This window comes from Sciurus vulgaris (genome assembly GCF_902686455.1).
Source record: "Sciurus vulgaris genome assembly, chromosome: 15".
NCBI classification, from domain to species: Eukaryota; Metazoa; Chordata; class Mammalia; order Rodentia; family Sciuridae; genus Sciurus; species Sciurus vulgaris.
Genome location: NC_136476.1, coordinates 34,247,459 through 34,265,022, shown reverse-complemented (window position 1 = coordinate 34,265,022; position 17,564 = coordinate 34,247,459). Strand labels below are relative to the sequence as shown.

The window sequence follows — 17,564 nt, the reverse complement described above, 5'->3', positions numbered from 1 at the left end:
TTTAGAAATTTCAATACTTCACTTATAAAAATGGACAGAAAAAGACAGAAGATTAATAAAGTAGAAGAACTGAACACTTTGAACAATTTGACCTAATAAGACAAACAGAACTCTTCATTTAACAAAAGCAGAGAGAGAATAAAAAGGAAATAATACAGATCAACAATAGCAGAGAGGGGCTCGGGGTGTGGCTCAGTGGTAGAAAACTTGCCTCGCTTGTGTGAGGCACTGGGTTCATTCCTCAGCACCATATGAAAATAAATAAAATATGGTATTGTCCATCTATAACTGAAAGTTAAAAAAAAGAGCGATTAAAAACGAAATAATACAGTGGAGATAAATGAAACAAAGTAGAAAATGATATAGAAAAAGCAACAAAAATAAAATAAAATCTGATTATTTGAAAACATCAGATTTGAAAAACTCTTGTTGACTAAGAAAAAAGAAAGAAGCCTCAAACTATTAAAATCATTACTACTGATTTCACAGAAAAATCTTTTTTTTTCTCGGCAGTACTGGGGACTGAACCCAGGGTACTCTACCACTCAGTTTTACCCTCAGCCTTTTTTATTTTTTATTTTGAGACAAGGTGTCACCAAGTTCCTTGAGGTCCTTTGCCTTACCCTCTTGAGCGGCTGGTATTATAGATGTGCACCACCATGTCTGCCAGAAAAAGAAGGATATAAGAGGGAAGTTTGAACTATCAGGAGTTGTAGCACAGTGGTGGAGTGCTTGCCTGGCATGTGTGAGTTGCTGGGGTTTGATCCTTAGCACCACATAAAAAAAAAATGAATAAAATAAAAGCATGCTGTCCATCTACAACCAAAGAAAGGAAAGTCCAGGACAAGATAACTTAACAAGGTGAATTCTACAAAATAGTTAAAGAAGAATTAATACCAAATGTTTCTCAAGCTCTTCAGAAGAAATCTGAAAAGGAGTGAACACCTCCTAACTCATTCCATGAGGCCAGAAGTATCCTGGCACCATTGCCAAAGGTCCCACAAAAAAGAAAACGAGAAGCCAATATCCCTTATGAATATGAATGCAAAAATCCTCCACAGAATACTAGAAACAAATTTCGAAGTACATTGAAAGAAGCATACCCTACAACCAAGTGGGGTTTGTTCTCAGAATGCGAGAAGTATAACATTAGCAAATCAATGAATGTAGTACAACACACTCACAGAATAACAAGGAAAAAAGCATATCACCTCAATTGATGAAGAAAAAGTCTTTTACAAGACCTGACATTCTTTCACAACAAAAATACTAAATCGAAGAGAAGAGGAAGAGAAGGGAGGGAACTTCTTCAACACAACACAAAAGGTCATATATAGATAAAAAACCCAGCACTAACGTCATATTCAATGGTGAAGGACAAAGCTTTCACTGTAACATCAATCAGCAAAAAGACAAATATGCACTTTTACCTCTCTTACACAACAAGCTTCAGCCACAGGATGGGGAAAGCAGTGAGGAAGGATAGGAAGAAAGGTGACTAAATTGGAAAAGAAGAAATAATGTTATCTCTGTTTGTAGATGACATGGTCTTAGAAGTACAAAACTCTGGAATACACACACACACACAAACACACAAACCAACAACAAATCAAAACAGCTAATAAGCAAATTCATCAAAGAAGCTGGATACAAAATCAGCACACCAAAATGGATTATTTCTATATCCCAGCAATCAACAATCTGAAAAAGAAATTAAGAAAACAATTCCATTTACATCAAAAAGAAAAAGATACTCAAGGATAAATTTAACTGCTTTGGTCTGGAAATGATTGAGTGCCCCACAAAGGTTCAAGTTGGAAGCTTGGTCCCTAAGGAGGAGGAGCTATGGAAAGTTTAGAAAATGGGACCTAGTAGGAGGTCCTATGGGCAGTCAAAGTTATGCTTTTGAAGGCATTAAGGCATTTCTGTGGGAGCCTGGTTAGTTTTCGTTGAGTAAATTGTTATAAAAACAATAAGTTGGGTCCAACTCAGCCTCTCTTTGCTTCCTGTCTGGAAATGTGATCACTTGCTCCAGCACATGTTCCTGCCATTGAATTCTGACACACTTTGACTAGAACAGTGCCACAGCCATGTCGTTGAACCTCCAAAACCCTGAGCTAAACAAACATCATTTCTTTATAAAGTTTATCTGCCTCAGGGATATCATTGTAGTAAATGAAAACAACATATTAACCAAGGAGTACACTAAAAACTACAAAACACAGCTGAAAGCAATTAAAGACCTAAATAAACAGAAAGACATTTTCTCTTCATGGATTCAAAGACTTCATATTGTTAAGACAACAATAGCCCAAAGTGACTTACAGATTCAATGAAATTCCAGCAATATCTGAGTGGTACTTTTTACAGAAATAGAAAAACCTATGCTAAAGTTCATAAGGAATCTTAAGGAACCTTGAAGAGCCCAAAGAATCTTGATAAAGTTGGATGACTCAAATTTCCTGATTCCAAAACTTATTACAAAGCTACAGTAATAAAAACAGTGAAGTTCTTGTATAAGGATGGGCACACAGGCAAATGGAATAGAAAGAAGAAATTTATATAGAACTGACTTTCCATAAAGATTCCAAGATCACTCAATAGGGAAAGGATGGTTTCTTTCAACAAATGATCCCAGGAAAAATGGGTTTATATGTGCAAAAGAATGAAGGCAAATCTTTACATCACATGTAAAAATGAACTAAAAAATGAATCAAAGGCCTAATTAATAAGCTCAAACTAGAACACTTTAGAAGAAAACAGGAGAATCTTCATGATAATTAAATTTGGCAATGTTATCTTAAGCACAAGACACCAAGAGCACAGACATTGAAAAAAATGTGGATAAACTGAAATTTCATTAAATTTTAAAACGTCAAAGGACATCAAAAGAGTAAAAAGACAATCTGAAGAAGGGAAAAAACTATTCTCAAATCAGAATATGGTAACATTCTAGTATTCAGATTATAAAAGAATTCTTACAACTCAACAATGTGATAGCTCTCATGGGCAAATAACTTCACTAGGTATTTGTCAGAGTAAATATACAAATGGCCAACAAGTAAATGAAAATATGCTCAGCATCATTAGTAATTAGAGAAATGCAAATCAATACTGTAATAAGATGCTCCTTCATATCCACTAAGATAGTGATTATAAAAAAGAAGTGTTGCAAGGATACAATAAGGAAAAATTGGAACCTTCATTCACTGTTAATGGGAATGTAAAATGGTATAACTACTACAGAAAGGTTTGGGGTTCCTAAAAATATTGAAAAATAGAATTACCATATAACCCATCAATTCTACTCCTGGGTATCTGCCAAAAGGAATTGAAAAGAAGGACTCAGATACTTCTAGACTGATGTACACAGCAGCAATATTCACAACAGCTAAAAAGCAGAAACAACCCATATGTCCATCAATATCTGACAAATCTGGTGTATCCATACAAGAGAATAGTACATTCAGCCACAAAAAAGCAAAGTATGCTACACAACTTTTAAGAAATTATACTAAATAAGCCATATAGAAAAGGACAAATAATGTATGATTCCATTTAACTGAGGTGTCTAGAATAGGCAAATTCATAGAGATAGAAAGGAGAATTGAGGTTGCCAGGGGCTGTGGGGGAGACTTGAGAGTTGTTGCTTAATGGGTATAGAATTTCTGTCTGGGGTGATGAAAAATTCTGGAAATACTGGCGATGACTACATACTATTGTGAAATGTACTTAATTTAATTTTATTTAACACTTAAAAGTGATTAAAACAATAATTTTTATGTTAATGTTAAATTCTACCATAACTTTTTAAAAAGTGGGAGAGACAATTCCTGCCCTCTGTACTATCAAATGCCCAGCACAAGGTCTGGCACATGGCAGGTTCTGAGCTCAATGTGTCTAGTAGCTTCTAATTTCTCAATATTCATCTTCTTAAATTTTTCTTAGGGCTTTACACATGAGATAATAAGATTAGGATTAAGAATGTGGTTAAAGTAAAATCAGAAACAGAAAAAAAAAAGACTAGGAACAGGATGGTAAAAAAGGCAGAAATATAGCCTAGTATGTGAGTAAGACCAAACCAAAAGCTGAGCTAAAGGGAGAGATCTGACAGATCAAATATGTGGTTACTTGAGTTCTTCGAGTCCTTTTCTCTAACTAGTTCCTAGTGTCAATGGAGTTTTTCAATTAAGCACATCTAATACAAAGCTACCATACAGTCATTATTAATAGCATCCAATGATAGTTGCATGTTTCATGGGAAATATGTGAAAAAAATAAGAATCTTACCATCTCATATGCAAATGTTTCTTGTCTGCAAACACGATCTATCGTTATGGTTTCTTCCCGATGTTCCAAGAACCTCTTTCTAACCCTGTTGTTGATATACAAAAAAAAAAATCAAGGTTCAACATTCTTTCCTGGGGCTTCAAAAACATCTTTAATATTTAACTTCTTATTGTAGACTAGTTTTAGACAAAGAAAAGTTGCAAAAATAATAGAGTTCCTTTATATCTCTTGCCCAGCTTCCCCTAAGTTTATATCCTATATGATCAGAGAAGTGATCAAGAACAGGACATTGACATCAATATAACATTATTAACTATAGACCTTTTCCAAACTTCATACAATTTAATTCGATACCTCCCTGCTGCTCCATTCCAGATTCCTACTCAGGATCCCATGTGGCACCACTTATTTTTCCCTCCTCCCCTTGAGTCTGTCAGTTTCTCAGTCTCCCCAGGTCTTCCACGTTCTTGACACTTTCCAAGAACTCTCATCAATTTAGAGAATATCCCTGGATTTGGGTTTCACTGTGGAGTAAATCTGACATCTCTGGCAAGAATACCACAGAATGACAATCTCCTTCTCAGTGCAGTTTATCAAGAGATTTGTGATGGTGACACATCAATATTGCTGGTGATGTTTATCTTGGTTAAGTTCCTGTCTGCTAGGTTCTCCACTAAAAAGGCACTTTCTTTTCTCTGAACTTGATAAATACTTCAAGGGAGAGAACTTCAAGACAATGCAAATCTCATCTCCTCAAATTTTCACCCAGGAATTCTGGCGTTCACCACTAGATTGTGTCTGCAGCATTTATTACTGTGGCATATGCCTAAAGGTGATTCTCTATTTCCCTCATTCTACTTTTAATCACTGAAATTCTACTATGAAGACCTTTTTCTCCCCCTTTACTTATTTAATCATTACTGCAAATATATAGAATACCATTTTATTCAATAGGCTAAAATCTAATACTATCATTACTTGATTCTCAAATTATTTCAGCTTTGGTCATATTAGGAGCTCCTTCAGGTTGGCTTCTGCTCAAGGCCTTGATCTTTCAAGCATTTCCTTATTTTGGGAAACCAGATGTCCAAGACTCATTCTGTATTTTTCCTGTCTTAATCCTGGAATCAACCACCTGTCCTATGAGTAGTTCCTCTACTGGAGAGAGTTGTTAAAAAGACAAGTACCAGGGCACTAAGTGTTCTCCTTAATGAAGTCACCGCTCCTAAGGCCTCTCAGCTGACACAGGAAGGAAACATACATATGTATGCTGACTCATGCATATACAAATAACTATTTCTGTAATATATTTAAAATCAAGAGATGGGTGTGGTAGCGTACACCTGTAATTCCAGCTACTGTGGAGGCTGAGGCAGGAGAATCACAAGTTTGAGATCAGCCAGGGAAATTTAGTAAGTTCCTGTCTCAAAATTAAAAAATAAGCTAGGTATGGTGGCATATACCTATAATTCCAGTGACTGAGGAGGCAGAGGCAGGAGGATCACAAGTTCAAGGCCAGCCTCAGCAATTTAACGAAACTGTCTCAAAATAAAAAATTGAAAGGGCTAGAGAGATAATTCAGTGATAAAGTGCCCCTGGGTTCAATCCCCAGTACCAAAAAATAACTAAAAATTAAAGGGGCCAAGAATGTAGCTCAATAGTAGAGCACCCCAGGCCCAATCCCCAGTCTGGGATGTGTATATGAGGGAAACCAAACTAAAACCACAGGATTTGTTGTAGCCTTCACCCTTTCTTTGTTTTTAACTTCTTTTTCCACTAGAGAGAAACCCAGCTCTCATGATTGGCAATCTACTTATTGGTTCAATTCTAGTAAAATAAATCCCATGAAGCAGTTAAAGGATTGCCAACCTATATTCTTGTAAGAAACACTAGCTCTTGAGCAATTCTTTTTGTCTTCAGTCTTACATCAGCATGGAGAGCTCCTTATGTCCTAGATTAAATCCTTCCTTCTTCCCCACCTCTGCAGTGTTGTCATGTTATTCATTTACAATAGTTAGGCTCACTTGTTGGGCTTTTTCTATTCCATTTGCACCCCGCCTCCCCACCCACCACATCCTGGTTGGTTTTGTCTGATTACTTCCGGGGTATGTGAAATGTGAAACTGCTATGGTACGAAAGAGTCAGAGGTGTCAAGTCCTCTTTGTTCTTACTAACCTGATTCCACATTCTTTCTTCTTTCTGCCCATTTCCCACCCATCTCCTATAAGCAGTCAATCTCTATAGTTCTGGTTTATTCTTTCCCTTTCTTCTGTTCAAATAAACAGGTTATCTGTTTATTTTAGCTCCTTCTGTATCATTCTGAGCTCAATTAAGAGGAATAAACTGAACCGTAATTTGAAGAGAGAAAGCTTAATCTAAAGAATTATTTTTAACAAAAGACTGGAATAAAGAGATATTTGCAAGGAAGAAAAGGGAACTCTAAAGAATATAGGAATTATAGATAAAAGGAATACCCTACCCCTAGGGCTGAGAAAGAAGGCCCAAGAAGTCCTTTTCTCCCCTAAGGACTAAGATCCAGACCTGCTAGAGGGGACCTGGGTGACTCAACAAATGGCAAAAAAAGTTGCCAAAAAAGTTGCTGCACTGCTCTATCAGTGGACCTTGCTGAAAATCCATCTTTAATGGTGCTAGGAAAAACTGTTTAAGGGAGTGGGTGGCAGGGAAAAACTGCAGTATGTTGCAGGGGCTGGGCACTGGGAAGCTATGTGTACTGTAGGATCCTGCTGAGCCAGCATGTCAGACCCCTCAAGTACCCCAAGGTCTCTTCATTGCCCTTTACTGGCACAGCCTAACAATATGCCAGTTTGAAAAGGAAAAATATTTAAAGGTTCATGGTCTATTTTTACAGAACAGGCAATAAAAATGTAAATTTGCAGATGAGAGCCAATAAATTATACCCAGCACATCATCATTTTGCATGCAGGGTGGCATATGCTTTGGGGTTTTGCTTTCTTCACTCACTAGTATGTCCTGGAAATCACTGAGTTCATCCTTCTTCATCCTTTATTATAGCTGGAGGATATTCCACTGTGTGGATCTCCATGTTCTTTTATGTATGTGGAGATGATTTTTTCAAATATTTTGCAACTGCAAACAACACAATAACCTCAAACACATTTATTTTCTTATTGTTGGAGGGATATTTTCAGTATAGATTGCTATAAGTGGGACTGCTGAGTCAAAAGGGAAGTTCAGATGTAATTCTGTGACACATTACCAAACCTCTAGAGAAGGGCTGGACCAACTTGCAATCTCATCAGCAATAGTTGAAAACACCTCTTTTCATAGCCTTGTCAAAATATTTTAAAATATTTTTAAACTTGTGTCACTGATAAGACTAGTAAAGGCAACACAATGCAGTTTTAATTTTCACTTTTCTAATGTGTGTGGTAAATAGAACATTTAAAAATGTCTTTGTCATTTTTATTTTTAAACCTTTTGGTGCAAGGAATCAAACCCATGGACTTGTACACGACAGGCAAGGGTTCTACTGCTGAGCTACACCCTCAGCCCTTATTTTTATCTTTTTTTGTGTGTGTGGGTGGGGGGGGGCACAGTGTGTGTGTATGAATTATTAGTTTATGTCTTTTTTCCCTCAACTTTTAAGTTTCTACATATTAGAAAGATTAGCTGTTTATTTTTTAATATTTATTTAGATGTTGATAGACCTTTATTTTATTCATTTATTTATATGTGGTGCTGAGAATCAAACCCAGTACCTCACACATGCTAGGCAAGTGCTCTACCACTGAGTCACAGCCACAGCCCAGATTAGCTATTTATGGTGTATGTTATAAATATTTTTTTCTAAGTTTGGCAGTTGTCTTTTGACTTTATTTATTTATTTATTTATTTTGCCACAAAAAGATTTTTAGTATTAGGTAGTATTGTAACAATTAAATCCCTCGAGGGCTAGGGTTGTAGTTCCATGGTAGAGCACTTGCCTAGCTTGTGTGAGGCACTGGGTTCGATCCTCAGCACCAAATAAAAATAAATAAACAGAATAAAGATATTAAAAAATGTGTTTAAAAAAATTCCTCTGAAATTCAATCAGTTTTATTACACCAAGATTTGTATGTTTCATTCTCTATATTTTGATTGGTATTCTGCCTGGAGTACATTCTTGAGTATAGTGTCATACTTAACTTTCTTATGTATTTTACTATCTCTGGACTTGCTATTCTGTTGTGCTATCCTGTTTTTCTATTCATGAGCCAGTCCCCACTGTCCGAAAAAGACTTATGTGTACTTTATTATCTAGTAAAACCACTACTCCTTATAATCTCCCTCCACCCCAAATTTTCTTAGGTCTTCTTCCATGTTTTCCATACGAACTTTATCATCAGCTTGTCTAACTCCATTAAATAACTTTTATTATTAATAGTATTTTTATTGGGATTATAATAAGTTTATGAATTTTAAATCAGAAAGAACTGACTCATTCAAGGGTTTAGTCTTCCTACCCAAGAACTGGGAATTCTCTTTCAATTTATTCAAGTCTTCTGGGTATCTTAAAATTTTCCTCACATAAATTTTATATACTTCTTGTTAAATGTATTTGTAAGTATTTGACTTTTTTTTGCAATTGTAAATGAAATGTTCTCTAATATTATGTCCTCTAGTTATATTTTTTCAGCATATGAAGGCTATTTTTTCATTTTCTTTCTTATCTTTTTTGCAATACTGAAGATCAAACCCAGGGCCTTACACACGTTGGGCAAATGCTCTACCATTCAACTACATCCCCTTCTTATCTATTGAGACAGGGTTTCACTAAGTTGTCCAGGCTGGCCTTCAGCTTGTGATCCTCCTGCCTTAGCCTCCTGAGGAGCTGGAATTACAGGCATACAACACTGTGTCCAGCAAGGCTATTGATTTATATGCATCAATTTTGTATTCTGCTCTTTCACTAAATTCCTTGCTTAATTTAGTTTTAACATTAATTTCTTTGGGATTTTCGTCAGCAGATGAAATTTTTATTTCTTCACCTACTCTTACCTAATTGATTTTTCCAGTAAACTGCATGGCTAATACCAATGTTGCAAAGTAGTGGAGATAGTTGCCTTCAGATCTTAGTTGAAATTCCTGGACTACTGCTGTCTAGAATAAGATACTTGGTTTACAACTAAGTTACATATATTTTACCATGTCAGAACAGCATCCTTCCGATTTCTATTTCCTTGAGTGTTTTAGAAAGAATGGTGTTAAATGTTTTTAAGGCTCTCTCAGCATCTCTGAAAATAAATGATTTGTTCCTTAGACTTAGATGTCTTCATATTAAACCAAACTTCCATTCCTGGAATAAATCCCACTTGGAAACGGCATAGTCTTAATATGGTGTTCGCTTACCTGATATTTTGTGCACTGAGTAATACTGGCATCAAGTTTTCATTCACTGTACTGTCCTCATCTAGTTTAAGCATCAGTGCCGTGTTTACTTCATGTTTTTCTTGAACTGGGTGCAGTGGTGCACACCTGCTACCTCAACTACTAGGGAGGCTGAAGCAGGATCACAAATTCAAGGTCGGCTTGAGCAACTTAGCAAGACCTTACATGAAAAGACAGACAAATAAATAGACAGGCTGGGGATATAGCACAATGGTAGAGTGCTTGCCTCGCATTCATGTAGCCCTGGGTTCAACCCCCAATACCATCAAATGGATGAAAGTTTGTCTTTCTTCAAGGCCTTGGAGCGTTGGGTCTGGTCTCTGACATCCTTTTTTTTTTTTTTTTTTTTTTTTTTTTTGTGGTGCTGGGGATGGAACCCAGGGCCTTCTGCTTGCAAAGCGAGCACTCTACCAACTGAGCTATATCCCCAGCCCCTCTGACATACTTTTGTCCAACTCTATTTTTAGCTTCTTTGAGTCAAGTTTCTCCCCATCCCCTCAGAATTATTTTAAACCCAACGCATTAGCCTCTTTACTTCTCCCATTCTTTTAGTTGTAATATTATACTTAAACCATTGTCCACTGGTCTTTCCCCCTTATTCTCACCTTATCAGTCATTTGCTGTAAAATTCTGAATCATTAATAGATGAGACTCATCCTCCCGTCTTTCCTCAGAAATGCTGCAGCAATTATTCATGTTCTTGCATGTTGAAAAACTTTTTCCATACCTTTGATACTTTATATACCTCAACTGAATATAAAATACACTTAGTTCAATGGCTGGGGGTGTAGCTTGGTGGCAGAGCACTTAGCTAGCATGTGAAAGACCCTGTGATGCAAGCCCTAGCATCACAAACCAAACAAAAATAAATAAAATTCTGAGTTTTCTAAAATATAATGCTACACTGCAGTCTTGCTTTTTATGTTAGCTCTGAAACATCTACTTTTTGTAAATTTGACTTTGTAGGTTATCTTCTGCTTTTGCCTAGAAGTCTTCTTGATTTTATATTTATCTCTGATAAATATGGAAGTTTTACCAAGCTATATTTCCAAGCTGATAATTCTGGGTTAATTTTTCTCCCAGTGAGCCTTATAATTTGTAAACTTAGCTTTTTTTTCCCCTTATGGAAAATTTTCTTAGATTCTATTTTTAAACATTATTTCTGGTCCACTGCTTTATTTTTCTTTTCCAGGGACTCTCATAATAAATCATCTTTACCTGTCTTGCATTCTCAACATTTTTTCTTATTTTACTTTTTTTGTGTATATAATTTTCAATTCTCTTGGTTGTTTTAGTGCCTTCCTTCATTGATTCTTATTAAATTTTCATTTGAGTATCTCTCTTGGGTATCTCATAACTTATTTACTTATAGTTTTACCTTTTTCTTTCATTTCTTTCTTACAAGTCATCAATTTTTTCATTTCTCCTTTTCTTCATCATTTCTACTTTGTTTATATTTCCTTCCACTTAGTTTTAAAATTTCTAATGCAAGGTGTTTCTATACCCTCAAAAGCTTGTTTGAGTATATTCAATTGTGTTGAGTACAGACCTAAGTTTGCTTCTGTGCTGGTTATTTTCTGGGGGTAAAGAAGTTGATCTGAATAAATAGTTGTTTCCTGATTTTCTTTGGTAAGTCCTCTTTGGATTTTATTTACTCTTGTTTGTTTCAGTGATACTTGGGAGTCATTTACAAGATCCCCAATTTAACAGTGTTCTTTCCTGTCAAAGTCCAGATATACAAGAATTTGGTTTTTAAAAGTTGTTCACGATTGTTCTGGTTATAGGATAAGAGTTGTAAGGCCTCCAATTTTGTGGTTCTCTTTTTCTTGCAGGACTCCTTTATCTTTTACTGGTTCAGTATATATCCCAGTATATACTGGATCAGTAAATAGTGCTTTTTTGGCCACAGAAGTGAGGGGGATGGGCAGAATAATCTAACTGAGATTATTATTGATTAAAAGTAAGGGTGCTTGCTGGGTGCAATGATGCATGTCTGTAATCCCAGCAGCTCAGGAGGCTGAAGCAGAAAGACCACAAGTTTGAGGCCAGCCTCAGCAACTTAAGCGAGATCCTGTCTCAAAATGCCAAATGAATAAAGGGCTGGGGATATGGCTCAGTGATAAAGCCCTTCTGGGTTAAACTTCCAGTACCAAAAAAAAAAAAAAAAAAAATTTACTTGTAAGGGTGCTGAAGCTCTTGAGAAACAGGTAAATTTTAATAGCATAAGGTACAGTAGTAGCAATTCTCTTTCTCTAACTCTCCAAAATTAAAATCTTCTGTTTTAAGTGGTCAAAAAAATTTCAAAAATGTTGGACATAGTTATTTACTTGTTACAGATTAAAGAGAGTGTATCAAAGAATCAAATCTCTAACAACTACCTTTTCCCCCTTATATGCATAAATTGAGTCAAGTAGTTCCTACATCGGATGTGGGGTGGTGGTGGGGCACCAGAAATTTACTTGTTTCAAGGTTTTTTTTTTATATTAAGTTTTTGGTAGAGCAGAGAAGGGAAGGTTTAGAGGAGGAAGAGACAAAGATTTAGGCTTTTGCCACAAGTATGGCTTTTGCCACAAGTCTAATGTTTTACAGGATCATTAAGATTAATATTAGCCAAGTTTAAAATACAATGGCTTTGCAGTACATCAAAACAATCCCAGCTGAGTACTCCATTGATGCCTTTTATGTTAGATGATATATATAATTTGACCCACATAACCTAAGATTTGAGGGACTTGAAGACAATGAAGGAGACCCATGTGACCTAGCAGTGGAAAGCAGAGGAAGCAATGTACTAAATAATCTTAACATTGCTATTTAACATGGCTTAATAAAATACTTTAAAGTCAATTAATAGGTTAACTATAGTAAAAAAAAAATTCTGCTTCACTTATGATTATCACCAACCATTTTTCTTCAGTCTATTTCTAAAATTCACTTTCACAGTCATATATGAAAGTTTCATTTATTCCACTGATTCTACAAATTATTGACTCCCTATTATGTGCCACAGTTCTAGGACCTGGGGCTAGCAATAAGTGTGACAGATATAGCTTATGGAACTTTTTTTAAAACTATATTAGGGATTGAACCCAGGGCTTCAAGGAGGTTAAGCAAACACTCTTCCATTGATCTGTATCCCTGGACCTGCCTATGGAACTTTTAGGCATAGCTAGGACAAAAAAAATTTCAAAAGTGTATCATAAATGTGATGAGTACCACAAAAGAGAGGCAAGGGGTGCTACACAAATTTATACAAGCAAATGAATAGATTCTTGGTACTTAGCTAAGACTTGAAGGATGAGCTGAAGTCAGCAAGGTCAAGAGGGTAAGGAAGAGTAACTGATCGAGGCAAACACCTAGAGGGAGAGAGCACATTCCAAAGAACAGAAACATAGCACAGTATGGCTGGAATACCACAGAGATTAAATGAAAAGATCAGCAAAATCCATTCTACCAGGCCTTTGTGAGCCATGTAAGGACTTGTAACTTTAGCCTAAGAGCATTAGAAGTTTTTGAACCAGGAAGTAACACAATCAGATGGACATTTTAGACAAATCCAACTAATCAATCAACAATAGTTACAGAACAACTGAAGCAAGGCAGTACAGTAGGCTTAAGACAACGCATGGATGAAGGAGTCTGCACTCTCATGAGTCTCCCAAGACTTTAGACATGTTAGAGTTCAAGGCAGTTTAAACACACCAATTTCCTAAGGGAGGGATGAGCTGCCATGCTCTGGAAAGGAATCACAGGGTCTTAAAGATGGAGTAGGTTTCAGACGAGAAAGAGGTCATATGCATCCTGAGCCATTTGAGAGAGTAAGTGGTTGAAAATAAATCTGGCTGGGCTTGATGGCACATGTCTATAATCCTAGCAGCTAGGAAGGCTGAGGCAGGAGGATTGCAAGTTCAAGTCAGCCTTAGGAACTTAGTGAGACACTGTCTCAAAATTAAAAAAAAAAAAAAGTCTGGGAAGCCGCATTTGAGATATCTATCTGTGAAAAGCTTCAATATCTAGATAAAGGTGCCTGAATTTTTTTCATACAGAAGATGTAGAGACACTGGCACTTCTACATAAATAGCAAGCTCAGGTGATAGCATTATGGATAAATCAAAAAGGAAAATGATGGGATTTAGGATGACAGAAGTCTTTCATAGTACTCCAAGCATTATTAATGCAAAAACTAGTAGTAGGGATCAAGGAAACAGATTTGATAATTGTTACAGTAGAAACCAAGGCAGAGTTGAAATGACTGCCTAAATATTTAAGGGGCAGCAGAATGGGTAGGATGAAGGATGACAAAACATAGCTGAGGTGGTATAAATCAGTGGGCCATGAACTAGCAGTTACAAATTTCACTATTATACACAATTTCTCTATTGCATTATCATAGAGCAATGCTTCTCAAAATGTGGCTGGCAGACTGGAAGTGATCTGAGGGCTATTTGTTATCAATCTGAATAGAAAAGGAGAGTAAGCATTTAGAAATTTTCATTACAAGCTGAGAGTAACATTATGTCTGTTGAATTTCATTAACAATAAAAAATTTGAGTTGGGTGCTGTGGCACATACTTATAATCCCAGTGCCTGAGAAGGCTAAGGCAGAAGGATCACAAGTTCAAAGCCAGGCTCAGCAAAAGCCAGGTGCTAAATAACTCAGTGAGACCCTGTCTCTAAATAAAATACAAAATAGGGCTGGGAATGTGGCTCAGTGGTTGAGTGCCTCTGAGTTCAACAGCCTTCCCCGCTAAAAAACAATAAAAAATTTGAACTTGTTTTTCGTCTTGTGGGGCTAGGATGTAGCTCAGTGGTAGAGCACTTGGCTAGCATACATAAAGCCCTGTCTGATCCCCAGTACCGTTGAAAAGAACCAAAAACACTCATTTTAATTATATTTCACAAAAATATGGATCTGTCAAAGATTAAAAAAACCATAACTAGTCCTCTACCACAGATACTGACACACTTTCAGAGTATTTAGCCTGCACCCCAAATCTAAGCAGCTTAACTAGCTTTGTAAATACACTAAGTAAATACAAATTTGAAAGTGGGCTGGATATTAGAGACTATACACTTATTGTTAATTTTTTTAGGTGTAATACTACCCTGATTATGTAAGAGAATGACACTTATAGGGGCTATATGCGTATATACTTAGGAGTAAATTATCATAATATTTGCAACTTATTGAATGGTACAGCAAAAGAAAAAAGACATATAGCTGCCTCTCATACACAGCCAAAGCAAATATGGTCAAATGATAACAGTAGTTGAATTTACTGGGTGGATATATGGATAATATTACTTATTAACTTTCTAAATTACTAATTAACTTTTCAAAATATAATGTTCAAAAAACGTTTAAATGAATAGCATATGCACTGGTGGTATATCTCAGTGGTAGTATGTGTGCCTCCGCACCTAAAAATAAACAATATATGACATAGGCAAAGTCATCCATACCCCAAAGTCACCAAGTCAGTATCTTCTGGAATAACTTCTGGATCCTCACCTTCCTCAAGGCATTTCAGTTTATCAAGACTAAGACAAAAACAAGAAAATAAAAATTTTAAAAAGTCACCCAAGCATCTTGTCAATAGTAAGAGCACGCCCTAAATACATCACTGAATAATTAAAAGGTCAGATAAAATTCAGCAGGCAACACGGAGGATGCAGGAAGTCAAGGTAATAATTTTCTGTGCGGGTATGTTAAAATGAAGGCAGTCAGTACTGGTAGGTCAAGACAGAGCTCATTAAAAGTTATTTTTTATATTTTCACCCCACATAAGGAAATTTTTGGTAATTTTTCAGTAATAGAAAAGGTCCCCCAAACAGACCACAGTTAGAGTTTTAACACTTCTCTGAGTAAGTCCCCTCAAGGCTCATCACTACTTCAGATTCTTCCACTGTCAAAGTGTCTGTGGCAGATAACCGTGGCTGTTACCCTGACTGCTTTTCTTTATTAATAGGACCTTAAAAATCATTGAATAGAAAAATTAGACGTTTATGCTGCTGTCTTATTCCTTTACTCTAACTCGAAGAAGCTGTGTGCATTCGGATCCCGGGACTTCTCTCGGGGTTCCAGGAAGGTTCTAGGGGGTTGAAGCTTTGCAAGGACGGTCTTCCGATCGCAGGTCTAAACCACAGGCCCTCCGCAGGCCGAGTCCAGGGGATCGTGGGGGCAAGTCAGTACCCCGCCTGGCCAAGATGCTAAGTCCCTGACCCGCACTCACCCGCACACCGTCCTCAGCTCGGCCGCAGCCTCCAGACTGCAGCCCAGATCCCGGGCCACTGCGGAATCCTCCAGATCAGAATCAGCAATCCCTCGGCTCCCGGGCAGCGCGGGTGCCGGAGGCTCCCTTAGCGATAAGTCCCCGGCCCCGCGCAGACGGCTCCGCCACAGCTCCCCAAAGGCGCCCACGTGGAAAGCGCGCGTGTTTAGCTCGGGAAGCTCGTACTCTGGGAAGTTGCAGCCTCCAGGGCTGGGGACCAGGTCCTGGCGGCCGCCCACCCCACTGCACGTTGGGACGCCCGGACACTCTTCAGCCATGTTCGCCGCACTCACTTCCCTGCAGAAGTCTAGCGAGCAGAGCCTCGCGGAGCGTGACGGGACTTGTAGTCGCGCGCCGCTCCCAGACGGCAAGTGGCGGCGCGGTGCGGGCGCCGCTTCTCGCACTACATTTCCCGGCGGGCTCGGCGGCCGCTCCGGGCGCGGCCTCGCCAGGCTTGGTGGGCAGGGCCCAGTGCATTGTTCTCCGCGCGCGGTGCAGCGATTCTCTTGGGCCTGACTGGTCTGGTTGGTTCCCCGCCCCGACATTTATGTAGCCACTCCCACAAGCCGGCTCTTGGCTTCCTTCGGGCCCAGTTGGGTACTGGACTTTTCCTCGATTCCGGTGCTCGCGATTTCGTTGCTGCCTTAACCGCCCTAGAGCCTCAGAGTCATTGGGAACCAGCCCTCCAGCTCCTGCTCCTTCAGAATCCCCCCCCCCCCCCCAAAGGCCCCATGTTCGTGCGTGTGTATATATACATTGCTGCACACAGGCACAGTAGTGTCTTTGGAGTGTGGCCACCACTCCCAATCCAATGACTCCACCAGAAGCCAGCCACTCTTCTGTCTTTAAAATTGGCCTATTCTGGTCATTTAATATAAATGGAATCATATAATAGATGGTCTTTTTTTGTGACTGGCTTCTTTCACTTAGCAAAATACTTTCAAGGTTTATCCATGTTGTAGTGTGTACATTGTTGTAGGAGACATCTGTAAAAGTCTGTCTTAGCACTATTTCTCAGTCCTGACTTTCCCTACTCATTTTGGTCATCCTGGGGCTGCCAATCATATAACTCTTTCTACTCTGGCCACAGTGATTGGTCTAAGGATGAGCAAGTGACTCAACTAGAACCAATCACAATATTCTGAGATTTTACCTGTAAACTAAGAAGCTCTCCCTCACTTCTTAGAACTTGACACAGCCTGTATCTTCAAATAGAAGAGTTACAAGGGAGAGGCAAGAATTTAATACAAGCAAAGGCAGAAAGTAGAGAAAGAAGCCAAGTGACTTGGGGCTATTGCGGCTGAGACCATCTCCTCCACTATACTTCCAAATAAGTTGTGAAGGCAAAATTTTACCTCTACTTTCTTAGGGTTTTTCGGCTGGGCTTGGGAATTAAATTGACACCTGAAATATCAACAGGAAAAAAAAATACAGATTTACTTAGTACAAGTTTTATGTGGCAAGGGAACTTCCGTATGAAAATGAAAACCCAGGGCTGGGGTTGTGGCTCAGTGGTAGAGCACTTGCCTAGCATGTGTGAGGCACTGGGTTCGAGTCTCAGAACTGCATATAAATAAATAAAATAAAGGTACA

At 38.0% G+C, this 17,564-nt stretch overlaps 1 protein-coding gene across 1 annotated transcript in view; it reads right to left on the bottom strand.

Moving 5' to 3' along the window:
• SNAPC3 (small nuclear RNA activating complex polypeptide 3) overlaps positions 1–16,276 on the bottom strand; it is a 30,419-nt gene extending 14,143 nt beyond the window's left edge. Inside the window, exons 1-3 of the mRNA XM_079112688.1 lie at positions 15,933–16,276; positions 15,163–15,240; positions 4,291–4,375 (exon numbers count right to left, since the gene is read on the bottom strand). Coding sequence (XP_078968814.1) covers positions 4,291–4,375; positions 15,163–15,240; positions 15,933–16,249 — 480 coding nt within the window. The 5' untranslated portion in view covers positions 16,250–16,276. The remainder of the gene's footprint in view (positions 1–4,290; positions 4,376–15,162; positions 15,241–15,932) is intronic.
• Positions 16,277–17,564: the final 1,288 nt, after the last annotated feature.